The sequence below is a fragment of the Engystomops pustulosus genome, chromosome 11 (genome assembly GCF_040894005.1).
Source record: "Engystomops pustulosus chromosome 11, aEngPut4.maternal, whole genome shotgun sequence".
NCBI lineage: Eukaryota > Metazoa > Chordata > Amphibia > Anura > Leptodactylidae > Engystomops > Engystomops pustulosus.
The window spans coordinates 79046827-79074479 of NC_092421.1; the positions used below are offsets into that span (position 1 = coordinate 79046827).

At 50.2% G+C, this 27653-nt stretch overlaps 2 protein-coding genes across 2 annotated transcripts; both read left to right on the forward strand.

Moving 5' to 3' along the window:
* Nucleotides 1–22995, forward strand: LHPP (phospholysine phosphohistidine inorganic pyrophosphate phosphatase). The gene is made up of 7 exons (XM_072129542.1): nucleotides 1–159; nucleotides 19586–19773; nucleotides 20692–20845; nucleotides 21111–21174; nucleotides 21249–21341; nucleotides 21641–21732; nucleotides 22509–22995. The coding sequence occupies exons 1-7, from the start codon at nucleotides 41–43 to the stop codon at nucleotides 22603–22605; spliced, it is 807 nt and encodes a 268-aa protein (XP_071985643.1). The 5' UTR covers nucleotides 1–40; the 3' UTR covers nucleotides 22606–22995.
* A 2056-nt stretch (nucleotides 22996–25051) lies between these two features.
* Nucleotides 25052–26670, forward strand: EEF1AKMT2 (EEF1A lysine methyltransferase 2). The gene is made up of 4 exons (XM_072129543.1): nucleotides 25052–25219; nucleotides 25566–25631; nucleotides 25831–25945; nucleotides 26493–26670. Exons 1-4 carry the CDS (start codon nucleotides 25101–25103, stop codon nucleotides 26652–26654), a joined length of 462 nt encoding a protein of 153 aa, XP_071985644.1. The 5' UTR covers nucleotides 25052–25100; the 3' UTR covers nucleotides 26655–26670.
* Nucleotides 26671–27653: the final 983 nt, after the last annotated feature.

Sequence of the window (27653 nt, forward strand, 5' to 3'; positions counted from 1 at the left end):
CACCGGGCCGGGCGCGTCACAGGGGGCGTGGTGTCGGGTCATGGCGTCCTGGGCCGGCGGGGTCCGGGCGGTGCTGCTGGATGTCAGTGGGGTCCTGTATGACAGCGGCGGCTCCGCGGGGGGCGCCACCATCCCCGGCTCCATAGAGGCCGTCACCAGGTGAGCGGGGGCGGGAGTCATATCCAATGGGCGGAGAAGGGGCGTGGCTTAATACTTCATGCGACCTAAAACGATGAGAATGATTCAATTTGATTGTTACAATCTACACAGACAGACTTATATTTATACTGGCGTAACAGTGACACATAAGTACATGGCTTAAAGGCAAAATAGCTGTCACTGTTAAAGGGATATGGTCCTGTTCTACCCTGTTAAGGGGATGTTGTGCGCTCACAGGGGACGGCACAGACGTCCCTATATATAGAGGATGGTGACAGATGAGAGGCCTGGGAGCTGCAGTACCCGGCGCTCACCACTGGCGCTGGGGGGCGCTGTTTTCTGCCTCTGAGTTGGATCAGACTTTTGCTGTGAATTTTCCTTCATGAAGCAGCAGATTCTCCGTTACTGAAATCAGTGTAAACTCCTAACAGGTTGTATCCGATAATTCATATGAAAAACATCCAGGGAAATCGCACAATGTGAACTTACAGACACTTACCTAAAGATGACCTACAGTACAGGGGGATATGTGGTGCCTGGTGCCTCTGCTAATACCTCATACAGTACAGGGGGATATGTGGTGCCTGGTGCCTCTGCTAATACCTCATACAGTACAGGGGGATATGTGGTGCCTCTGCTAATACCTCATACAGTACAGGGGGATATGTGGTGCCTGGTGCCTCTGCTAATACCTCATACAGTACAGGGGGATATGTGGTGCCTGGTGCCTCTGCTAATACCTCGTACAGTACAGGGGGATATGTGGTGCCTGGTGCCTCTGCTAATACCTCATACAGTGTAGGGGGATATGTGGTGCCTGGTGCCTCTGCTAATACCTCATACAGTACAGGGGGATATGTGGTGCCTGGTGCCTCTGCTAATACCTCATACAGTACAGGGGGATATGTGGTGTCTGGTGCCTCTGCTAATACCTCATACAGTACAGGGGGATATGTGGTGTCTGGTGCCTCTGCTAATACCTCATACAGTACAGGGGGATATGTGGTGCCTGGTGCCTCTGCTAATACCTCATACAGTACAGGGGGATATGTGGTGCCTCTGCTAATACCTCATACAGTACAGGGGGATATGTGGTGCCTGGTGCCTCTGCTAATACCTCATACAGTACAGGGGGATATGTGGTGCCTGGTGCCTCTGCTAATACCTCGTACAGTACAGGGGGATATGTGGTGCCTGGTGCCTCTGCTAATACCTCATACAGTGTAGGGGGATATGTGGTGCCTGGTGCCTCTGCTAATACCTCATACAGTACAGGGGGATATGTGGTGCCTGGTGCCTCTGCTAATACCTCGTACAGTACAGGGGGATATGTGGTGCCTGGTGCCTCTGCTAATACCTCATACAGTGTAGGGGGATATGTGGTGCCTGGTGCCTCTGCTAATACCTCATACAGTACAGGGGGATATGTGGTGCCTGGTGCCTCTGCTAATACCTCATACAGTACAGGGGGATATGTGGTGTCTGGTGCCTCTGCTAATACCTCATACAGTACAGGGGGATATGTGGTGCCTGGTGCCTCTGCTAATACCTCGTACAGTACAGGGGGATATGTGGTGCCTGGTGCCTCTGCTAATACCTCATACAGTACAGGGGGATATGTGGTGTCTGGTGCCTCTGCTAATACCTCATACAGTACAGGGGGATATGTGGTGCCTGGTGCCTCTGCTAATACCTCATATAGTACAGGGGGATATGTGGTGCCTGGTGCCTCTGCTAATACCTCATACAGTACAGGGGGATATGTGGTGCCTGGTGCCTCTGCTAATACCTCATATAGTACAGGGGGATATGTGGTGCCTGGTGCCTCTGCTAATACCTCATACAGTACAGGGGGATATGTGGTGCCTGGTGCCTCTGCTAATACCTCGTACAGTGTAGGGGGATATGTGGTGCCTGATGCCTCTGCTAATACCTCATACAGTACAGGGGGATATGTGGTGCCTGGTGCCTCTGCTAATACCTCGTACAGTACAGGGGGATATGTGGTGCCTCTGCTAATACCTCATACAGTACAGGGGGATATGTGGTGCCTCTGCTAATACCTCATACAGTACAGGGGGATATGTGGTGCCTGGTGCCTCTGCTAATACCTCATACAGTACAGGGGGATATGTGGTGCCTGGTGCCTCTGCTAATACCTCATACAGTACAGGGGATATGTGGTGCCTGGTGCCTCTGCTAATACCTCATACAGTGTAGGGGGATATGTGGTGCTGGTGCTTCTGCTAATACCTCATACAGTACAGGGGGATATGTGGTGCCTGGTGCCTCTGCTAATACCTCATACAGTGTAGGGGGATATGTGGTGCCTGGTGCCTCTGCTAATACCTCATACAGTACAGGGGGATATGTGGTGCCTGGTGCCTCTGCTAATACCTCATACAGTACAGGGGGATATGTGGTGCCTGGTGCCTCTGCTAATACCTCGTACAGTACAGGGGGATATGTGGTTCCTGGTGCCTCTGCTAATACCTCATACAGTGTAGGGGGATATGTGGTGCCTGGTGCCTCTGCTAATACCTCATACAGTGTAGGGGGATATGTGGTGCCTGGTGCCTCTGCTAATACCTCATACAGTGTAGGGGGATATGTGGTGCCTGGTGCCTCTGCTAATACCTCGTACAGTACAGGGGGATATGTGGTGCCTGGTGCCTCTGCTAATACCTCATACAGTACAGGGGGATATGTGGTGCCTGGTGCCTCTGCTAATACCTCATACAGTGTAGGGGGATATGTGGTGCCTGGTGCCTCTGCTAATACCTCGTACAGTACAGGGGGATATGTGGTTCCTGGTGCCTCTGCTAATACCTCATACAGTGTAGGGGGATATGTGGTGCCTGGTGCCTCTGCTAATACCTCATACAGTGTAGGGGGATATGTGGTGCCTGGTGCCTCTGCTAATACCTCATACAGTGTAGGGGGATATGTGGTGCCTGGTGCCTCTGCTAATACCTCGTACAGTACAGGGGGATATGTGGTGCCTGGTGCCTCTGCTAATACCTCGTACAGTGTAGGGGGATATGTGGTGCCTGGTGCCTCTGCTAATACCTCGTACAGTACAGGGGGATATGTGGTGCCTGGTGCCTCTGCTAATACCTCATACAGTGTAGGGGGATATGTGGTTCCTGGTGCCTCTGCTAATACCTCATACAGTGTAGGGGGATATGTGGTGCCTGGTGCCTCTGCTAATACCTCATACAGTGTAGGGGGATATGTGGTGCCTGGTGCCTCTGCTAATACCTCATACAGTGTAGGGGGATATGTGGTGCCTGGTGCCTCTGCTAATACCTCATACAGTGTAGGGGGATATGTGGTGCCTGGTGCCTCTGCTAATACCTCGTACAGTACAGGGGGATATGTGGTGCCTGGTGCCTCTGCTAATACCTCGTACAGTGTAGGGGGATATGTGGTGCCTGGTGCCTCTGCTAATACCTCATACAGTACAGGGGGATATGTGGTGCCTGGTGCCTCTGCTAATACCTCGTACAGTGTAGGGGGATATGTGGTGCCTGGTGCCTCTGCTAATACCTCATACAGTACAGGGGGATATGTGGTGTCTGGTGCCTCGGCTAATACCTCATACAGTACAGGGGGATATGTGGTGCCTGGTGCCTCTGCTAATATCTCGTACAGTGTAGGGGGATATGTGGTGCCTGGTGCCTCTGCTAATACCTCATACAGTACAGGGGGATATGTGGTGCCTGGTGCCTCTGCTAATACCTCGTACAGTGTAGGGGGATATGTGGTGCCTGGTGCCTCTGCTAATACCTCGTACAGTACAGGGGGATATGTGGTTCCTGGTGCCTCTGCTAATACCTCATACAGTACAGGGGGATATGTGGTGCCTGGTGCCTCTGCTAATACCTCGTACAGTGTAGGGGGATATGTGGTGCCTGGTGCCTCTGCTAATACCGCATACAGTACAGGGGGATATGTGGTGCCTGGTGCCTCTGCTAATACCTCGTACAGTGTAGGGGGATATGTGGTGCCTGGTGCCTCTGCTAATACCTCATACAGTACAGGGGGATATGTGGTGTCTGGTGCCTCGGCTAATACCTCATACAGTACAGGGGGATATGTGGTGTCTGGTGCCTCGGCTAATACCTCATACAGTACAGGGGGATATGTGGTTCCTGGTGCCTCTGCTAATACCTCATACAGTACAGGGGGATATGTGGTGCCTGGTGCCTCTGCTAATACCTCGTACAGTGTAGGGGGATATGTGGTGCCTGGTGCCTCTGCTAATACCTCGTACAGTACAGGGGGATATGTGGTGCCTGGTGCCTCTGCTAATACCTCGTACAGTACAGGGGGATATGTGGTGCCTGGTGCCTCTGCTAATACCTCATACAGTGTAGGGGGATATGTGGTGCCTGGTGCCTCTGCTAATACCTCATACAGTGTAGGGGGATATGTGGTGCCTGGTGCCTCTGCTAATACCTCGTACAGTACAGGGGGATATGTGGTGCCTGGTGCCTCTGCTAATACCTCGTACAGTGTAGGGGGATATGTGGTGCCTGGTGCCTCTGCTAATACCTCATACAGTACAGGGGGATATGTGGTGCCTGGTGCCTCTGCTAATACCTCGTACAGTGTAGGGGGATATGTGGTGCCTGGTGCCTCGGCTAATACCTCATACAGTACAGGGGGATATGTGGTGCCTGGTGCCTCTGCTAATATCTCGTACAGTGTAGGGGGATATGTGGTGCCTGGTGCCTCGGCTAATACCTCATACAGTACAGGGGGATATGTGGTGCCTGGTGCCTCTGCTAATACCTCGTACAGTGTAGGGGGATATGTGGTGCCTGGTGCCTCTGCTAATACCTCGTACAGTACAGGGGGATATGTGGTGCCTGGTGCCTCTGCTAATACCTCATACAGTACAGGGGGATATGTGGTGCCTCTGCTAATACCTCGTACAGTGTAGGGGGATATGTGGTGCCTGGTGCCTCTGCTAATACCTCATACAGTACAGGGGGATATGTGGTGCCTGGCGCCTCTGCTAATACCTCATACAGTACAGGGGGATATGTGGTGCCTGGTGCCTCTGCTAATATCTCGTACAGTGTAGGGGGATATGTGGTGCCTGGTGCCTCTGCTAATACCTCATACAGTACAGGGGGATATGTGGTGCCTGGTGCCTCTGCTAATACCTCGTACAGTACAGGGGGATATGTGGTGCCTGGTGCCTCTGCTAATACCTCGTACAGTACAGGGGGATATGTGGTTCCTGGTGCCTCTGCTAATACCTCATACAGTGTAGGGGGATATGTGGTGCCTGGTGCCTCTGCTAATACCTCATACAGTGTAGGGGGATATGTGGTGCCTGGTGCCTCTGCTAATACCTCATACAGTGTAGGGGGATATGTGGTGCCTGGTGCCTCTGCTAATACCTCGTACAGTACAGGGGGATATGTGGTGCCTGGTGCCTCTGCTAATACCTCGTACAGTGTAGGGGGATATGTGGTGCCTGGTGCCTCTGCTAATACCTCGTACAGTACAGGGGGATATGTGGTGCCTGGTGCCTCTGCTAATACCTCATACAGTGTAGGGGGATATGTGGTTCCTGGTGCCTCTGCTAATACCTCATACAGTGTAGGGGGATATGTGGTGCCTGGTGCCTCTGCTAATACCTCATACAGTGTAGGGGGATATGTGGTGCCTGGTGCCTCTGCTAATACCTCATACAGTGTAGGGGGATATGTGGTGCCTGGTGCCTCTGCTAATACCTCATACAGTACAGGGGGATATGTGGTGCCTGGTGCCTCTGCTAATACCTCATACAGTGTAGGGGGATATGTGGTGCCTGGTGCCTCTGCTAATACCTCATACAGTACAGGGGGATATGTGGTGCCTGGTGCCTCTGCTAATACCTCATACAGTGTAGGGGGATATGTGGTGCCTGGTGCCTCTGCTAATACCTCGTACAGTACAGGGGGATATGTGGTGCCTGGTGCCTCTGCTAATACCTCGTACAGTGTAGGGGGATATGTGGTGCCTGGTGCCTCTGCTAATACCTCGTACAGTACAGGGGGATATGTGGTGTCTGGTGCCTCTGCTAATACCTCGTACAGTGTAGGGGGATATGTGGTGCCTGGTGCCTCTGCTAATACCTCATACAGTACAGGGGGATATGTGGTGTCTGGTGCCTCGGCTAATACCTCATACAGTACAGGGGGATATGTGGTGCCTGGTGCCTCTGCTAATACCTCATACAGTACAGGGGGATATGTGGTGCCTGGTGCCTCTGCTAATACCTCGTACAGTACAGGGGGATATGTGGTGCCTGGTGCCTCTGCTAATACCTCATACAGTGTAGGGGGATATGTGGTGCCTGGTGCCTCTGCTAATACCTCATACAGTGTAGGGGGATATGTGGTGCCTGGTGCCTCTGCTAATACCTCATACAGTGTAGGGGGATATGTGGTGCCTGGTGCCTCTGCTAATACCTCGTACAGTGTAGGGGGATATGTGGTGCCTGGTGCCTCTGCTAATACCTCGTACAGTGTAGGGGGATATGTGGTGCCTGGTGCCTCTGCTAATACCTCGTACAGTACAGGGGGATATGTGGTGCCTGGTGCCTCTGCTAATACCTCGTACAGTACAGGGGGATATGTGGTGCCTGGTGCCTCTGCTAATACCTCATACAGTGTAGGGGGATATGTGGTGCCTGGTGCCTCTGCTAATACCTCATACAGTACAGGGGGATATGTGGTGTCTGGTGCCTCGGCTAATACCTCATACAGTACAGGGGGATATGTGGTGCCTGGTGCCTCTGCTAATACCTCATACAGTACAGGGGGATATGTGGTGCCTGGTGCCTCTGCTAATACCTCGTACAGTGTAGGGGGATATGTGGTGCCTGGTGCCTCTGCTAATACCTCATACAGTACAGGGGGATATGTGGTGTCTGGTGCCTCGGCTAATACCTCATACAGTACAGGGGGATATGTGGTGCCTGGTGCCTCGGCTAATACCTCATACAGTACAGGGGGATATGTGGTGCCTGGTGCCTCTGCTAATACCTCGTACAGTGTAGGGGGATATGTGGTGCATGGTGCCTCTGCTAATACCTCATACAGTACAGGGGGATATGTGGTGCCTGGTGCCTCTGCTAATACCTCATACAGTGTAGGGTGATATGTGGTGCCTGGTGCCTCTGCTAATACCTCATACAGTGTAGGGGATATGTGGTGCCTGGTGCCTCTGCCAATACCTCATACAGTGTAGGGGGATATGTGGTGCCTGGTGCCTCTGCTAATACCTCATACAGTGTAGGGGGATATGTGGTGCCTGGTGCCTCTGCTAATACCTCATACAGTACAGGGGGATATGTGGTGCCTGGTGCCTCTGCTAATACCTCATACAGTACAGGGGGATATGTGGTGCCTGGTGCCTCTGCTAATACCTCATACAGTACAGGGGGATATGTGGTGCCTGGTGCCTCTGCTAATACCTCATACAGTACAGGGGGATATGTGGTGCCTCGGCCCCATGGAGCGCCTCCTGCCCCGGGCTGAGCCCTTGTTGTATGCAGCAGATTCTGCGACTTTTTGCTGCTCCGTTAAACACAAGACACCAGAACATGCCGTTCTCTTATGACAGGTGCAGGAACATTCTGGAATGCGCTCGGTCTTCATCAGGGACTTTGAGAGTCTCCACTTTTTATGGGAACTTTCTGGGAGAGTTGGCAAGTCTGTACCCCACTAGCGGGGGCCCAAGCCTTCTAGGGGGCCCATAACTGGCCAAACCACCCACCAAATCTTCACCCATGAAATCCTCCTACATCTGCTTCCAGTACACAAGAGCCATTATAGGACCTCCGAATGTCCTTTAAAGGTCCTGAAACCGCAGACTGAAAGCAGCAGAAGAGACTCATCCTCCATTCTCCAAGAAGCTTCTAGTCCCAGGTGTAGGAGGCGATTCCGGACTTGTGACCGTGGTAATCTGCCACTTATGGAATCAGTGCAGACACCGATGCAGCAGGGAGTGCGGGTTATTCCCAGACTCACAGTATTCATAGTGAAACAATGTGATCTCATCTCTCCATGGGGTCACATGCAGAGGAGATGGAGGAGAGCGCACGTTTACAGAAGGGATGGAACGTGCCCCATCAATAGAGAACAGGAGGTGCGGACGCCCCCCCTCGCATATGAATAGCGGCTGGAGGGGCATTTACAGCCCATTCTGGTAGAACCTGCAGGGGGCGCCCCAGGGTGTGCGCAGCTCCATGGGGGACCGTGTATCATCTGCCCTGGTTACCTATAAGATGGGAAGTTACTTTGTTGCTTTGCACTTACAATGTAACAACTTCATGGGACACAATAACACGAGAGCAGCAATAAAAACCTCAGACAATAACAATCTGTTCATCAAAATATATTGTACCAGTGTTTTATTGTTTTATTTCTTTATAAGGAAATTGGGACTTTTTTTTCAGCTAAACGACTTTATAGTACAAATAGACAAAAAAATTTCCTGCAACAGAATCCACTGCTCAGCTCCATGTAACCATTATACAGTATTTCAATGCAAATAGACCCACATTTATCAGAACCAGTGCAGGGGGTGTACTATGTGCAGGGGTGTGTGTACTATGTGCAGGGGTGTGTGTACTATGTGCAGGGGTGTGTGTACTATGTGCAGGGGTGTGTGTACTATGTGCAGTGTCCTGTGTACTATGTGCAGGGGTGTGTGTACTATGTGCAGGGGTGTGTGTACTATGTGCAGGGGTGTGTGTACTATGTGCAGGGGTGTGTGTACTATGTGCAGGGGTGTGTGTACTATGTGCAGGGGTGTGTGTACTATGTGCAGTGTGTGTACTATGTGTGGTGTCCTGTGTGCTATGTGCAGTGTCCTGTGTGCTATGTGCAGTGTCCTGTGTGCTATGTGCAGTGTCCTGTGTGCTATGTGCAGTGTCCTGTGTGCTATGTGCAGGGTCCTGTGTGCTATGTGCAGGGTCCTGTGTGCTATGTGCAGGGTCCTGTGTGCTATGTGCAGGGTCCTGTGTACTATGTGCAGGGTCCTGTGTACTATGTGCAGGGTCCTGTGTACTATGTGCAGGGTCCTTTGTACTATGTGCAGGGTCCTTTGTACTATGTGCAGGGTCCTGTGTACTATGTGCAGTGTCCTGTGTACTATGTGCAGGGTCCTGTGTGCAGTGTGTACTATGTGCAGTGTCCTGGGTACTATGTGCAGTGTCCTGGGTACTATGTGCAGTGTCCTGTGTACTATGTGCAGGCTCCTGTGTACTACGTGCAGTGTGTGCTATGTGCAGTGTCCTGTGTGCTATGTGCAGGGTGTACTATATGCAGTGTCCTGTGTACTATGTGCAGTGTCCTGTGTACTATGTGCAGTGTCCTGTGTACTATGTGCAGTGTCCTGTGTACTATGTGCAGTGTCCTGTATACTATGTGCAGTGTCCTGTGTACTATGTGCAGTGTCCTGTGTGCTATGTGCAGTGTCCTGTGTGCAGTGTGTACTATGTGCAGTGTCATGTGTGCTATGTGCAGTGTCATGTGTGCTATGTGCAGTGTCATGTGTGCTATGTGCAGTGTCATGTGTGCTATGTGCAGTGTCATGTGTGCTATGTGCAGTGTCCTGTATACTATGTGCAGTGTCCTGTGTACTATGTGCAGTGTCCTGTGTGCTATGTGCAGTGTCCTGTGTGCAGTGTGTACTATGTGCAGTGTGTACTATGTGCAGTGTCATGTGTGCTATGTGCAGTGTCATGTGTGCTATGTGCAGTGTCATGTGTGCTATGTGCAGTGTCATGTGTGCTATGTGCAGTGTCGTGTGCTATGTGCAGTGTCATGTGTGCTATGTGCAGTGTCATGTGTGCTATGTGCAGTGTCCTGTGTACTATGTGCAGTGGCCTGTGTGCTATGTGCAGTGGCCTGTGTGCAGTGTGTACTATGTGCAGTGTCATGTGTACTATGTGCAGGGTCCTATGTGCAGGGTCCTGTGTACTATGTGCAGGGTCCTGTGTACTATGTGCAGGGTCCTTTGTACTATGTGCAGGGTCCTGTGTACTATGTGCAGTGTCCTGTGTGCAGTGTGTACTATGTGCAGTGTCCTGGGTACTATGTGCAGTGTCCTGGGTACTATGTGCAGTGTCCTGGGTACTATGTGCAGTGTCCTGTGTACTATGTGCAGGCTCCTGTGTACTACGTGCAGTGTGTGCTATGTGCAGTGTCCTGTGTGCTATGTGCAGGGTGTACTATATGCAGTGTCCTGTGTAGTGTGCAGTGTCCTGTGTACTATGTGCAGTGTCCTGTGTACTATGTGCAGTGTCCTGTGTACTATGTGCAGTGTCCTGTATACTATGTGCAGTGTCCTGTGTACTATGTGCAGTGTCCTGTGTGCTATGTGCAGTGTCCTGTGTGCAGTGTGTACTATGTGCAGTGTGTACTATGTGCAGTGTCATGTGTGCTATGTGCAGTGTCATGTGTGCTATGTGCAGTGTCATGTGTGCTATGTGCAGTGTCATGTGTGCTATGTGCAGTGTCCTGTGTACTATGTGCAGTGTCCTGTGTGCTATGTGCAGTGTCCTGTGTGCAGTGTGTACTATGTGCAGTGTCATGTGTACTATGTGCAGGGTCCTATGTGCAGGGTCCTGTGTACTATGTGCAGGGTGTGTACTATGTGCAGTGTCCTGTGTACTATGTGCAGGCTCCTGTGTACTATGTGCAGGCTCCTGTGTACTATGTGCAGGCTCCTGTGTACTATGTGCAGGCTCCTGTGTACTATGTGCAGGCTCCTGTGTACTACGTGCAGTGTGTGCTATGTGCAGTGTCCTGTGTACTCTGTGCAGGGTGTACTATATGCAGTGTCCTGTGTAGTGTGCAGTGTCCTGTCTACTATGTGCAGTGTCCTGTGTACTATGTGCAGTGTCCTGTGTCCTGTGTGCAGTGTGTACTATGTGCAGTGTGTACTATGTGCAGTGTCATGTGTGCTATGTGCAGTGTCATGTGTGCTATGTGCAGTGTCATGTGTGCTATGTGCAGTGTCCTGTGTGCTATGTGCAGTGTCCTGTGTACTATGTGCAGTGTCCTGTGTGCTATGTGCAGTGTCCTGTGTGCAGTGTGTACTATGTGCAGTGTCATGTGTACTATGTGCAGGGTCCTATGTGCAGGGTCCTGTGTACTATGTGCAGGGTGTGTACTATGTGCAGTGTCCTGTGTACTATGTGCAGGGTCCTGTGTACTATGTGCAGGGTGTACTATGTGCAGAGTCCTGTGTACTATGTGCAGGGTGTACTATGTGCAGAGTCCTGTGTACTATGTGCAGGGTGTACTATGTGCAGAGTCCTGTGTACTATGTGCAGTGTGTACTATGTGCATTGTCCTGTGTACTATGTGCAGGGGGTGTACTATGTGCAGGGTGTGTACTATGTGCAGGGTGTGTACTATGTGCAGTGTGTGTACAATGTGCAGTGTGTGTACTATGTGCAGGGGTGTACACTATGTGCAGGGGGTGTACACTATGTGCAGGGGGTGTACACTATGTGCAGGGGGTGTACACTATGTGCAGGGGGAGTACACTATGTGCAGGGGGAGTACACTATGTGCAGGGGGTGTACTATGTGCAGTGTCCTGTGTAGTGTGTGCTATGTGCATTGTCCTGTGTACTATGTGCAGTGTGTGTACTATGTGCAGGGTCCTGTGTAGTGTGTGCTATGTGCATTGTTCTGTGTACTATTTGCAGTGTGTGTACTATGTGCAGGGGTGTATTATTTACAGGGGGTGTACTATGTACAGGGGGTGTACTATGTGCAGTGTCCTGTGTAGTGTGTGTACTATGTGCAGTGTCCTGTGTACTATGTGCAGGCTCCTGTGTACTACGTGCAGTGTGTGCTATGTGCAGTGTCCTGTGTGCTATGTGCATTGTGTGCTATGTGCAGTGTCCTGTGTACTATGTGCAGTGTCCTGTGTACTATGTGCAGTGTCCTGTGTACTATGTGCAGTGTCCTGTATACTATGTGCAGTGTCCTGTGTACTATGTGCAGTGTCCTGTGTACTATGTGCAGTGTCCTGTGTGCTATGTGCAGTGTCCTGTGTGCAGTGTGTACTATGTGCAGTGTCATGTGTACTATGTGCAGGGTCCTATGTGCAGGGTCCTGTGTACTATGTGCAGGGTGTGTACTATGTGCAGTGTCCTGTGTACTATGTGCAGTGTCCTGTGTACTATGTGCAGGCTCCTGTGTACTATGTGCAGGCTCCTGTGTACTATGTGCAGGCTCCTGTGTACTATGTGCAGGCTCCTGTGTACTATGTGCAGGCTCCTGTGTACTATGTGCAGGCTCCTGTGTACTATGTGCAGGCTCCTGTGTACTACGTGCAGTGTGTGCTATGTGCAGTGTCCTGTGTACTATGTGCAGGGTGTACTATATGCAGTGTCCTGTGTAGTGTGCAGTGTCCTGTGTAGTGTGCAGTGTCCTGTGTACTATGTGCAGTGTCCTGTGTACTATGTGCAGTGTCCTGTGTACTATGTGCAGTGTCCTGTGTGCAGTGTGTACTATGTGCAGTGTCATGTGTGCTATGTGCAGTGTCATGTGTGCTATGTGCAGTGTCCTGTGTGCTATGTGCAGTGTCCTGTGTGCTATGTGCAGTGTCCTGTGTGCAGTGTGTACTATGTGCAGTGTCATGTGTACTATGTGCAGGGTCCTATGTGCAGGGTCCTGTGTACTATGTGCAGGGTGTGTACTATGTGCAGTGTCCTGTGTACTATGTGCAGGGTGTACTATGTGCAGAGTCCTGTGTACTATGTGCAGGGTGTACTATGTGCAGAGTCCTGTGTACTATGTGCAGTGTGTACTATGTGCAGGGTCCTGTGTACTATGTGCAGTGTGTACTATGTGCATTGTCCTGTGTACTATGTGCAGGGGGTGTACTATGTGCAGGATGTGTACTATGTGCAGGGTGTGTACAATGTGCAGTGTGTGTACTATGTGCAGGGGGTGTACACTATGTGCAGGGGGTGTACACTATGTGCAGGGGGTGTACACTATGTGCAGGGGGAGTACACTATGTGCAGGGGGTGTACTATGTGCAGTGTCCTGTGTAGTGTGTGCTATGTGCATTGTCCTGTGTACTATGTGCAGTGTGTGTACTATGTGCAGTGTCCTGTGTAGTGTGTGCTTTGTGCATTGTCCTGTGTACTATTTGCAGTGTGTGTACTATGTGCAGCGGTGTATTATTTACAGGGGGTGTACTATGTACAGGGGGTGTACTATGTGCAGTGTCCTGTGTAGTGTGTGTACTATGTGCAGGGGGGGTGTACTATGTGCAGGGGGGGGGGTGTACTGTGTGCACGGGGTGTGTACTATGTGCAGGGTGTACTATGTGCAGTTACCTGTGTATAGTGCAGGGGGCGCCGGATTCATGAATCTGCTGCAGAGGGCACCAGCAGAGGGCACCTCTTTTCTTTTGGTCACCTTTACCATGAGGCGTGTGACACATTTCTGTCGGACTTCACATGATAAATATGGTGCACGGTCCGACCCTTTATGTGCAGAGTTTTGTGTCGCACGAAGAATAGTGCAGTCGCGTCACTTTATGAAAACACGTAAAAGTACTGAAAGGAAGGTGCAAAGTCCAGCAGTAAACTGGTGCAGGGCTGTAATAAATGTGGCCAATGTTTTAGCACCCGTGAGGTTAGGACTGAGTAATGGACTCTGATTTATGGCCAGAGACTTCTCTGAGAGTATGAATGCTATGGGTAGGTGGTTGGTGACGTGACGGTGACCAACACAACCTTCACGACTGCCATATATGTCCTATACACATCCTATATACATCAAATACCCGGTGCAGATATCATGTGTAGAGATGTCATGACACATTTACAGTTCATAGTTCTGGTGTCATTTTTAAGAGGAGAATGTCCCATCATGATTTATACGTTTCTAGGTGCCACAGAATCAGAGATTTGGTCTGGTAACGTTACAGTCAGGTTATCACATTGCTGGGGCAGAGCAGATGTACATGCACCCTCTGCAGCTGAACCTGAGGAAGGGCGACGCTTAATGAGAAAAAAAAATCTATAAACAGAAAACACGTAATAAATAAGAATATTGTATCAGGTCAATGTCTCACATGCCATGAAAAAAACAAAGCAAAAACTCTTATGATAAATATATGGAAAGATGTTCTGAAGATATCGAGGAGCAGAACAGAACATTCCGGCGCCATGAGCCCGTGGTCATGAGAGGGTTAATGCTGATTGGGGGGGGGTCTGTGCTTCCTCCTCTAGTCCTGGGGGGTGATAGTGAAATGGGTTTTACCTGGCAGGACTCCCTTGTGTCCATGTAACGAGGGAGCAGATGCTGATCCCCATTCACATTCCTGGCAGATTAATGGTTAAACACGACAGGTAATTGTTTTACCAACACAAATAGTCATAAAAGTTCAGAGGAAACAATTGTCTGAGGATTAGTTGAGCGGGAGGGGAGGAGCCTCGTGTAATGTCACCGCAGAGGACGAGGTGTCGCACACACTGCACTCCAGTCCATCAGCGTTTAAGGGTTAACATAACATGGTTATTGACTTTGTCTTATTACAATAAAGGAAGTCGTTTATATTGTTTGTGTTATAAAAAGTTATACAATTATCTGTATCAATTCATCACATTTCTTAGATCTGTTATTCTACAGGAAGCTTCATAATTTACTTCAACCCGATAGAAATGTGTCCAATGTCACACAGGTGCATGGCTCGTAATATATCCCTGGTCATGTGAGGTCACACGGGTGCATGGCTCGTAATATATCCCTGGTCATGTGATGTCACACAGGTGCACGGCTTGTTATATATCCCTGGTCATGTGATGTCACAAAGGTGCACGGCTCGTAATATATCCCTGGTCATGTGATGTCACACAGGTGCACGGCTCGTAATATATCCCTGGTCATGTGATGTCCCACAGGTGCACGGCTCGTTATATCCCTGGTCATGTGATGTCACACAGGTGCACGGCTTGTTATATCCCTGGTCATGTGATGTCACACAGGTGCACGGCTCGTTATATCCCTGGTCATGTGATGTCACACTGGTACGTGGCTCATTATATCCCTGGTCATGTGATGTCACACAGGTGCACGGCTCGTTATATCCCTGGTCATGTGATGTCACACAGGTGCATGGCTCGTTATATCCCTGGTCATGTGATGTCACACAGGTGCACGGCTTTTTATATCCCTGGTCATGTGATGTCACACAGATGCATTGCTCCTTATATCCCTGGTCATGTGATGTCACACAGGTGCACGGCTTGTTGTATCCCTGGTCATGTGATGTCACACAGGTGCATGGCTCGTTATATCCCTGGTCATGTGATGTCACACAGGTGCACGGCTCGTTATATCCCTGGTCATGTGATGTCACACAGGTGCACGGCTCGTTATATCCCTGGTCATGTGATGTCACACTGGTACGTGGCTCGTTATATCCCTGGTCATGTGATGTCACACAGGTGCACGGCTCGTTATATCCCTGGTCATGTGATGTCACACAGGCGCATGGCTCGTTATATCCCTGGTCATGTGATGTCACACAGGTGCACGGCTTGTTATATCCCTGGTCATGTGATGTCACACAGGTGCATTGCTCCTTATATCCCTGGTCATGTGATGTCACACAGGTGCATGGCTCGTTATATCCCTGGTCATGTGATGTCACACAGGTGCACGGCTTGTTATATCCCTGGTCATGTGATGTCACACAGGTGCACGGCTCGTTATATCCCTGGTCATGTGATGTCACACTGGTACGTGGCTTGTTATATCCCTGGTCATGTGATGTCACACTGGTACGTGGCTTGTTATATCCCTGGTCATGTGATGTCACACAGGTGCATGGCTCGTTATATCCCTGGTCATGTGATGTCACACAGGTGCACGGCTTGTTATATCCCTGGTCATGTGATGTCACACTGGTACGTGGCTCGTTATATCCCTGGTCATGTGATGTCACACAGGTGCACGGCTTGTTATATCCCTGGTCATGTGATGTCACACTGGTACGTGGCTCGTTATATCCCTGGTCATGTGATGTCACACAGGCGCATGGCTCGTTATATCCCTGGTCATGTGATGTCACACAGGTGCATTGCTCCTTATATCCCTGGTCATGTGATGTCACACAGGTGCATGGCTCGTTATATCCCTGGTCATGTGATGTCACACAGGTGCATGGCTCGTTATATCCCTGGTCATGTGATGTCACACAGGTGCACGGCTTGTTATATCCCTGGTCATGTGATGTCACACAGGCGCATGGCTCGTTATATCCCTGGTCATGTGATGTCACACAGGCGCATGGCTCGTTATATCCCTGGTCATGTGATGTCACACAGGTGCACGGCTCGTTATATCCCTGGTCATGTGATGTCACACAGGTGCACGGCTCGTTATATCCCTGGTCATGTGATGTCACACTGGTACGTGGATCGTTATATCCCTGGTCATGTGATGTCACACAGGTGCACGGCTCGTTATATCCCTGGTCATGTGATGTCACACAGGTGCACGGCTCGTTATATCCCTGGTCATGTGATGTCACACAGGTGCACGGCTTGTTATATCCCTGGTCATGTGATGTCACACAGGTGCATTGCTCCTTATATCCCTGGTCATGTGATGTCACACAGGGGCACGGCTTGTTATATCCCTGGTCATGTGATGTCACACAGGGGCACGGCTTGTTATATCCCTGGTCATGTGATGTCACACAGGTGCATTGCTACTTATATCCCTGGTCATGTGATGTCACACAGGGGCACGGCTTGTTATATCCCTGGTCATGTGATGTCACACAGGTGCATTGCTCCTTATATCCCTGGTCATGTGATGTCACACAAGTGCACAGTTCATTATATCTCTGGTCATGTGATGTCACACAGGTGCACGGCTCATTATATCCCTGGTCATGTGATGTCACACAGGTGCATGGCTCATTATATCCCTGGTCATGTGATATCACACAGGTGCATTGCTTCTTATATCCCTGGTCATGTGATGTCACACAGGTGCACGGCTTGTTATATCCCTGGTCATGTGATGTCACACAGGTGCATTGCTCCTTATATCCCTGGTCATGTGATGTCACACATGATTTTGTGCCCTACAAACGCTGGTGATGTCATTTTATATAAAGGGCTCCTCTATCTTTATATCTATGTAACTCTGTGCTACAGTTTGACTTAACACTTGGCCTCCTAGTTCTAGTCTGTACCTGGGGGTCCGATATGGAGATGTTTCCCTCCGGGGGTCACCACAACATAAGAGAACAGATGGCGGCCCGGTCCCTGCTCACTGTTCTGAGAAGGTCGCATGGTCATTTATTAGGGATAATTGCTCCTCGTACGCTGCGCTCCTTGCATCATTACCCTGTGAGTCTCTGCGTTCCTTGCATCATTACCCTGTGAGTCCCGCGCTCGGCTTCTACATTAGTAACGGAGCTCGTTATCTCTTTATCCTAAAGGCCTCATTTACAAGTGCTCATGTTATGAAGGGCAATTACACCTTAAGTGTTATGTGTCACAGACAAGACATAGAGCTGCGGGTGCTGAGGCTGCGGGTGCTGAGGCTGTATACAGCCTCCTCCCCCCAGTAGTACATCTATATACAGCCTCCTCCCCAGTAATACATCTATATACAGTCTCCTCCCCAGTAATACATCTATATACAGTCTCCTCCCCAGTAATACATCTATATACAGCCTCCTCCCCCAGTAATACATCTATATACAGTCTCCTCCCCAGTTATACATCTATATACAGTCTCCTCCCCCCAGAAATACATCTATATACAGCCTCCTCCCCCAGTAATACATCTATATACAGCCTCCTCCCCCAGTAATACATCTATATACAGCCTCCTCCTCCCAGTAATACATCTATATACAGCCTCCTCCCCCCAGAAATACATCTATATACAGCCTCCTCCCCCAGTAATACATCTATATACAGCCTCCCCCAGTAATACATCTATATACAGCCTCCTCCCCCCAGTAATACATCTATATACAGCCTCCTCCCCCAGTAATACATCTATATACAGCCTCCTCCCCAGTAATACATCTATATACAGCCTCCTCCCCCCAGTAATACATCTATATACAGCCTCCTCCCCCAGTAATACATCTATATACAGCCTCCTCCCCCCAGTAATACATCTATATACAGCCTCCTCCCCCCAGTAATACATCTATATACAGCCTCCTCCCCAGTAATACATCTATATACAGCCTCCTCCCCCCAGTAATACATCTATATACAGCCTCCTCCCCCAGTAATACATCTATATACAGCCTTCCCCCCCAGTAATACATCTATATACCGCCTCCTCCCCCAGTAATACATCTATATACAGCCCCCCCCCAGTAATACATCTATATACAGCCTCCTCCCCCAGTGATACATCTATATACAGCCTCCTCCCCCAGTAATACATCTATATACAGCCGCCAACCCCCCAGTAATACATCTATATACAGCCTCCTCCCCCAGTAATACATCTATATACAGCCTCCTCCACCCCAGTAATACATATATATACAGCCTCCTCCACCCCAGTAATACATATATATACAGCCTCCTCCACCCCAGTAATACATATATATACAGCCTCCTCCTCCCAGTGGTACATCTATATACAGCCTCCTCCCCCAGTAATACATCTATATACAGCCTCCTCCCCCAGTAATACATCTATATACAGCCTCCTCCTCCCAGTAATACATCTGTATACAGCCTCCTCCCCCCAGTAATACATCTATATACAGCCTCCTCCCCCCAGTAATACATCTATATACAGCCTCCTCCCCCCAGTAATACATATATATACAGCCTCCTCCTCCCAGTAATACATCTATATACAGCCTCCTCCTCCCAGTAATACATCTATATACAGCCTCCTCCTCCCAGTAATACATCTATATACAGCCTCCTCCTCCCAGTAATACATCTATATACAGCCTCCCCCTCCCAGTAATACATCTATATACAGCCTCCTCCTCCCAGTAATACATCTATATACAGCCTCCTCCCCAGTAATACATCTATATACAGCCTCCTCCCAGTAATACATCTATATATGCTCTGCCATACACCGAATTATAGCGCAGCCAGCCTAAAAATATAGTGGGCGAATTGGGCCGTGTGACCAGCATGAATAGCCCACACTTTGTGGGAGCCCCTTTATGGGCAGAGTCGTGGGGGCCACCCCAAAATCTGGCCCTGGGTCTATCAATTGTCATCTTACTGGCCGATTATACCAAATTATAAAAAATACTGAAACCTCCCAGAGATGCCTCATGGAAGTGTCAGTAAAGAATCAGTCGGTCTTCTTGTTCCTGATGTGACTCTATGATTGTGTTTTACCAACTTTCCTTGTCCTTTCCCTTAGGATCCGAGAAGCCGGATTGAAGTTACGATTCTGCACGAACGAGTCTCAGGCCACGAGGGCTCAGTTTGTGCGTAAACTTCAGAAGTTCGGTTTCAACATATCAGAAGACGAAGTCACTGCCCCTGGACCCGCTGCCAGAAAACTGCTGCTGGATCAGGGACTGCGCCCCCACCTACTGGTCCATGATGGTGGGTGGAGGATGTGTCAGGGATCTCAACGGATCGTTCAGATTGGGAGTTTGGGAATGGGCGATCAGTGGACGGGAAAAAGCATTATGGATGGACCCAGCACCAGTATCGCCCTGCCCAGCACCGGGACCACCCAGCACCAGTACTACCATGCCCAACACCAGTAGCGCCCTGCCCGGCACCAGTACCACTCAGCAACAGTACCGCCCTGCACCAGTACAGCCGGGCACCAGTACCACTCAGCACCGGTACTGCCCTGCACCAGTACAGCCCTGCTCAGCGCCAGTACCACCCTGCGCAGCACCAGTACAGCCCAGCACCAGTACAGCCCAGCACCAGTACAGCCCAGCACCAGTACCGCCCAGCACCAGTACCGCCCAGCACCAGTACCGCCCAGCACCAGTACAGCCCAGCACTAGTACAGCCCAGCACCAGTACAGCCCAGCACCAGTACCTCCCAGCACCAGTACAGCCCAGCACCAGTACAGCCCAGCACCAGTACAGCCCAGCACTAGTACCGCCCAGCACCAGTACAGCCCAGCACCAGTACAGCCCAGCACCAGTACCGCCCAGCACTAGTACCGCCCAGCACCAGTACAGCCCAGCACCAGTACAGCCCAGCACCAGTACAGCCCAGCACCAGTACCGACTAGTACAGCCCAGCACCAGTACAGCCCAGCACCAGTACCGCCCAGCACTAGTACCGCCCAGCACCAGTACAGCCCAGCACCAGTACCTCCCAGCACCAGTACTAGTACCTGCTAGCACCAGTACCACTAGTATTGTCCATATTATATTATTTCTTCATATATTACTGCCTTTGGTATTTACTCATTCAAGTCCTGTAAATTTTGGGAAATGATCCATAATCCTGCACAGATCGGAGACTGACGACTTCTTTTACCTTCTTCATTCCAGATCTTCTTCCTGAATTTGACTCCATTGATAAATCCAACCCCAATTGTGTTGTGATCGGAGACGCCGCCGAAAACTTCTCTTATGAAAATGTGAATCGAGCGTTTCAGGTGTTGGTTGGTCTGGAGAAGCCGGTGCTCATATCTCTGGGGAGAGGGTGAGAGATGTTCCTCTTCTGTGTCACTCGTTATGATATTACAGATCTGATTGTGACAATTCTGGTCTCTGATATGTGACATGACCCAATTCCCATTCGAACAATCGGCCCTTGATCCAATATGGCGGTTATCAGAATGGCGTCTATTAGTTTTGTGAGATATGAGGGTGTAGCTGGACTTTAGAGACCTGTGGCAGGAGACGACTGTCCTGCTGCATTACCTTTTCTCCTGTGCCGGCACTAAACACCCGTCTTTGTCTTTCAGGCGTTACTATAAGGAAACGGATGGCTTGAAGTTGGATGTTGGGGCCTATATGAAAGCGCTGGAGGTAAGTGGCTCTCCAGGGTGTCCGCACATATTGGCAGTTATTGCACTTTAGTAAATCTCCATCTTTTTGGCCAGTTCGCCTGTGACATCACTGCGGAGGTTGTGGGAAAACCATCCAAGAACTTCTTCATGTCTGCGCTGGCGGAGATGGGGGTGCAACCACACGAGGTAAATACCGGGGTCACAATGTCCTCCGCACCCTACGAGGCCACAGACACAGAGTCACAGTCACTGCCGGAGCCACAAGGAAGACGCTCAGATGTGTTTGTGGATGACTCTATAGAAAACCCAAAGATGTAACATGTAAAGGCTAGAATACAGATACATTGTTGGGGCAAACGGCTCAGCTACAAATTACACACGGGTCACATATGGGCCACAAAAATCTGAACCTTCATGTGCATGAGCCCCAGGGACAGATGGGGGGGGGGGGGGTAGAGGTCACAGGTGACTATTTGTGATTGCAGGCTGTAATGATCGGCGATGACGTGGTTAATGATATAGGAGGAGCACAAGGATGTGGCATTCGGGGTGTACTCGTCCGCACAGGGAAGTACAGGTAAGTAAAAGTCTTTGTACCTCTGTGCTATATACACACACACGTATACAGAGAGTATAGAAAGTATCCAGACCCCTCCACATTTTTCACTTTTGTTTCAATGCAGCCAATTGGTAAGATCAAAAAAGTTATTTTTTGCTCATTAATGTGCCCTCTGCCTCCCCCCAATAATGTGCCCTCTGCCCCCCCCCCCCAGTAATGTGCCCTCTGCCCCCCACAGTAATGTGCCCTCTGCCTCCCCCCAATAATGTGCCCTCTGCCCCCCCCACAGTAATGTGCCCTCTGCCCCCCCCCAGTAATGGGCACTCTGCCTCCCCCCAATAATGTGCCCTCTGCCTCCCCCCAATAATGTGCCCTCTGCCCCCCCCCCCCCCAGTAATGTGCACTCTGCCTCCCCCCAGTAATGTGCCCTCTGCCCCCCCCACAGTAATGTGCCCTCTGCCCCCCCCACGGTAATGTGCCCTCTGCCCCCCCACGGTAATGTGCACTCTGCCCCCCTCCCAGTAATGTGCACTCTGCCCCCCTCCCAGTAATGTGCACTCTGCCCCCCTCCCAGTAATGTGCACTCTGCCCCCCTCCCAGTAATGTGCACTCTGCCCCCCCCCAAGTAATGTGCACTCTGCCCCCCCCCCAAGTAATGTGCACTCTGCCCCCCCCCCCCGTAATATGCCCTCTGCCCCCCCAGTAATGCGCACTTTTGGCTGCAGTGAACCATGTGGAGGGGTATGAATACTTCCTGTGCCCCCTGTACATGACCCCGGTGTCCTCTCTTCTAGGCCGAGTGATGAGAGACATCCTCAGGTGACGGCTGACGGATACGTGGAGAACTTGGCGCACGCAGTGGACATCCTACTGGAGAGACCTGGACAATGACCTCCGTTCATTCAGTTTTGTTTGTTGTAGCATTATTTTCCCTTCTATAGGATGATGAGAGTTGTATTCCTGACGGCGGTGACGCACAGGATTCTGCAGAAGCATCAGAATAAAATAACGTATCATATATAAAACACCTCGAAATAATAGTGGGAAATATCAGCTCGAAAAGGAAATTCTACGGCAGTGATACATTGTAGCCGCATTCAGAGGACCCCCGAGCCTGGGGCCGCAGTCAGACAGCTCATTAGCATAATTATACAAGTTGATTTTAAAAGGAAGGAGGCCATGGATAAGATACACCAAGGATTCTTTTTGCCTTTTTGCATGGTTTTGGAGTAAGGGGGGTGTTTTTTTCTGGATAGGAGTTTCAATAAAACTTTAAAAACATTTGCAGCATTACAAAAGGTCATTAAGAAATGTATGTTAAAAAAAGCCATAAAACGTCAAAATCTTGCATTATGTGTTTGTCTTAGGCTACATTCACACTGCCGTTGCCCGCCCGTACCGTAGCGGGCAACGGCAGTGCACGGGGAGAGGAGGAGGAGGTGGTGAGCGCAGCTCACCCCCGCCCCTCTCCATAGGGAGATACAGCGCACGGCGCCGTACTACGGACAAAGATAGGACATGTCCTATCTTTTTCCTGGGTACGGACCGGTACGGTGCCGCACGTGTGCTGCACAGTACCGCTCCCGTAGGGCGCCGTGCGCCCATTGCCGTCTATGGAGGATGTATATCGGCCGTATATACGCCCCCCCCATACGTCAGTGTGAATGTAGCCTCAGGGTGATGCCACACATGGCGTTTTGAACCCGTTTTGAGTCCGTTAAAAACTGCATGCATTAAAAACATCCATTTTTGTCCGTTTTTTATTGCGCAAATTTGGAAAACCTGTCAAAAACGCATGTGTTTTTTAGCGGATTGCTTAAAAATGGACCAGAAAAGTGCCTCGTGTGGCATCACCCTTAGGGTGTGAAGTAACGATGGATCGTCCATGGCTGATTGTTCCATCTGATGGGGAGGTGCAGGTTGTGTCGCTGCCTATAGAGTCCGTACATTGTGAGAGTCGCTATAGGGGATGGACTCCGCCTCCTGTGTTCCTGGTTGGAAGAGCTTTAGTCTTGTTTGCGCCCCCGTCCTCCTCACCCAGGAACCTACCCCATTATCAGCCCCTCCGGCCGGGGATGAAGTGTCCTTTCTCGAATTTTCTCTTTTATATGAAATCTCCCCCAATAACACATAAAAACTAATCTCTGAAGTCAAGTACAAATAAGCAGAAGAGAGTCAGAATTTGCCTGAGATGAGTCAAGTTTAGAGACTGCAGGAGTTTTGTCACTTCTGACGCTTCTCTTCAGGTCTGTGGCCCCTAGAAGCATTTACACGTGTGATGACGTCAGGTTGTGGTTCTGTGATCTACACGACCGCAGATACAGGCAGAGGTAATGCGGGAGCGACGGGAAGAGAGACAATTATTTCCTTAAATCTTTCCTCGGCTCCAGGCATCTCTATACGGAGGAGCTGCAATACCAGGACAGACCATGAGCAGCTCGGCTCCAGGCATCTCTATACGGAGGAGCTGCGATACCAGGACAGACTATGAGCAGCTCGGCTCCAGGCATCTCTATACGGAGGAGCTGCGATACCAGGACAGACCGTGAGCAGCTTGGCTCCAGGCATCTCTATACGGAGGAGCTGCAATACCAGGAGAGACCATGAGCAGCTCGGCTCCAGGCATCTCTATACGGAGGAGCTGCGATACCAGGACAGACTATGAGCAGCTCGGCTCCAGGCATCTCTATACGGAGGAGCTGCGATACCAGGACAGACCGTGAGCAGCTTGGCTCCAGGCATCTCTATACGGAGGAGCTGCAATACCAGGACAGACCACGGTCAGGGGTGGCGCTGGTTTTGGAGTAACCCTTTCACTGCTGGGATCTGGAGTTCTGTAGCTCAGAGCCACAAGTCTGACATTTATCTCTATCGTCTTTTGTCTGTTCCTGAATGTTTCTCTCCAGGACAATTGTTTTCCTTGTTTTGTGACTTTTTTTAGAGCAAATGAGAGTAAAACAAAGTACAACCAGTCCCGGGATCAGTTCTAGAAATGCCAATAAAAAGTCACAAGAAAATCTGAAATCCTGGAAATCAGACAAAAAAAGACAAATATAGAAAGATACAAAAGACAAGATAAAGAATCCGGACTGCTGGGAAGATACAAGGAAATGGTCTGGAAGAGGCGCAGAATCAGCGCCACAAACTTCATCTCAGCGGAAAATCTTATTCCTCATGAAGGAAATAAAGGAATAAACGCAATTCAAGGGCAACGTGTGAACAGGACCCGAACCTCAGGAACCCGCCCCGGCCCCGCCCAGACAACTACTCTAGCACGTGACTCGTCCCCAGCCTTGTACCAGTCACATGATCATGACATCACGGAAGGTCCTGTACCATGTTCTCCTCCGGTCACATGATCATGACATCACAGAAGGTCCTGTACCATGTTCTCCTCTGGTCACATGATCATGACGCCACGGAAGGTCCTCGCACTGTCACCCGCGCACAGGATGAGTGAGGAGGAGGAGGAGTTTTCTCCTTCGGTTCTGGGGACTAAGGAGCAGTAAGTGCAGAGGCCGAGCCCTGGGGGGCGCCATACTACTGCTGGGAGGCATGCTGGGAGTTGTAGTACTCCAGGATCACGTGTTACACTGCACGTCTCTGTGCGGCTGTCAGGGCATGCTGGGAGTTGTAGTACTCCAGGCACAGCGCTCGGGTATCACCAGCATTTATTCACTTGGGGAATGTATTATGGCTGAAGCACAAGTGCTAGAGATCCTGGAGCGCTGTGCTCAGCAATTCCCCATAGCCGTGAATGGAGAGGCAGGATGTGGGAGTCTTTTCTGGTGATTGTTGGGGTCCTGTCTTACAGTACAGACAGACTAACTCGTATCTCCCTCACCCTGCAGCTGGGACGCCGTGTACAGCCGTGAACTGAAGACCTTTGAGGATTACGGAGATGAAGGAGAGGTCTGGTGAGTAAAGACTTTAGACACTTATTGTAATACGAATCTTTGAGCACACACAGAAATCATTGGATGCCGCGCTACAAATGGGCCAGAAGTGTCCAGGAGAGACGTGCGGATACTGATGTATGAAGAGCATGGAATGTATGACGGATACTCGCAGGGTTATAATCCGTCATTATGTGTCTCATCTGCTTCCTTATCACAGGTTTGGTGAAGGCAGCGTCACCCGGGTTGTGAAATGGTTAAATGCACAGAAGTTGCCGCTCAGCAGCGCAGTCGTGGACATTGGCACCGGGAACGGGAAGCTCCTGGTGCAGCTGGTAAGGGGCAGGATGAGGGTGATGATGGGGGTTGTCCCACTCCTCAGTAACGGTAGAAGATGGTTTCCTGATACATCTGGCTCATCCGTGTGTGGAGCTGGACTTTGTCTTTGCACAATCCAGCAAGCAGGAACCCCCCGGGCCTGACCAAGAGAAGGAAAAATCTGGTCTGACAAAGAGCCGAGACTACAAAGACAACGGAGGGGCAAAAAAAAAAGACTCAATAGAGGCGCAAAAAGAGTTAAAAAGATAAATGGCCCCCAGAGTCTCAGAATGAATGTGGCCTAACATGCAGATCGCAAGGACGGGGTAAAATCTGCTCTGTAAAGCCCCAGCGCATCTCCGGGGCTCCAGCGCATGATGGTCTGACCCTGTGCAGGCTGTACATGTGCACCGGGCAGGAGCGCCCTCTACAGGCTGTCACTGCCTCCTGTCAGCTCAGCCCCGGGAATAGCATCACAGCTTGTACCTAACAACTAAAACAATCCGTGATCCACCCCCCAGGAAGGGCTCAGGCTGAGCTGATGGTTCTCTTCTGTTTCCGCAGGCAAAGTCGGGGTACAGCAATCTCACGGGTATTGACTACTGCTCCGATGCCATAGCACTCGCACAAAGCATCTGTGACAAGGAAGGAGTGTCCCAGAGGTTAAAGCTACAGGTGAGAGGTCTCATCCCTTCTAGTAAGCCACTGCTTCCCCCTCCGCTTTAGTGACAGGTCCGGGGGGTCACTGGTCCTGTAATGATGGCGGCACCAGGGCTGCGGGGGGTGGGGGGACTTACAGGGATTGTCCACAAATGTTTATCCTCAGGTCTGTTCTTCTGATACACATGAATGGATACACAGTGACATCCCGGGGGGTCTCCTGAGAAGCCGCTGTTACTCTCCGCTTCTTTTATAAATCTTTTTCTCCGCATCCACTGTGGTTTTATTGCCTGCACATCGGCCGATCACAGGTTTATTCTCCGCCGGAGTCTCCATCATCTCGAGGCTGAACGCTCAATGTCAGAACTAAAAGCAGGACGAGAAATTCTCTGCAAAATCCAGGGGGAATCTGGTGTCATGTGCAGGTTCACTCTGGATTTTCTGCTGGATTTAGCTGATGTTTTTGTTGTAGAGACATCTGTACTGTGTGCAAGGAACCTTAAAGGGGTTGTCCAGTTTGAAGAACCTGGCGGCTTTCGTCCAAAAACCGCACCAAACCTTTCCACAGTTAGTGCTGGTATTGCAGCTCGGCTGTATAGACATGTCTGGAGCTTGGTTTCCATGTACAACCCTTGGTCAGGAAAGGAGCTGCTCTCGTTAGAAGGCAGACAAGTTTTTCATCCACCAAACAACCCTTTTAAAGGGGTTGGCCACTTTATCTCATGTCATTTGTTATGTTTGTGTAAGGGCAGTATATTAGGTAATTTACTAAAACACATCTATGCATAGTTCTGCTCTGATTTCCTGATCTATAAAGTGAAGCCTCCTGTCTTTTACCTCATCCATACCATAAAATGGCCGCAGATAGAGGGTCATGTCATCTCTATCTGTCCATGAACAATTGACCTGCCTGGACCTTGATCTTATATTCATGAAAACAATCATAAGGTCCTGGCAGGGCCTGTTCAATTATAGATGGCGATGACATGACCCTCCACCTGTGATCCTTTCCATCAGGTAAGTGGAGCAGAACTATTGGTAGATGTATATTGGTGAATGACCTAA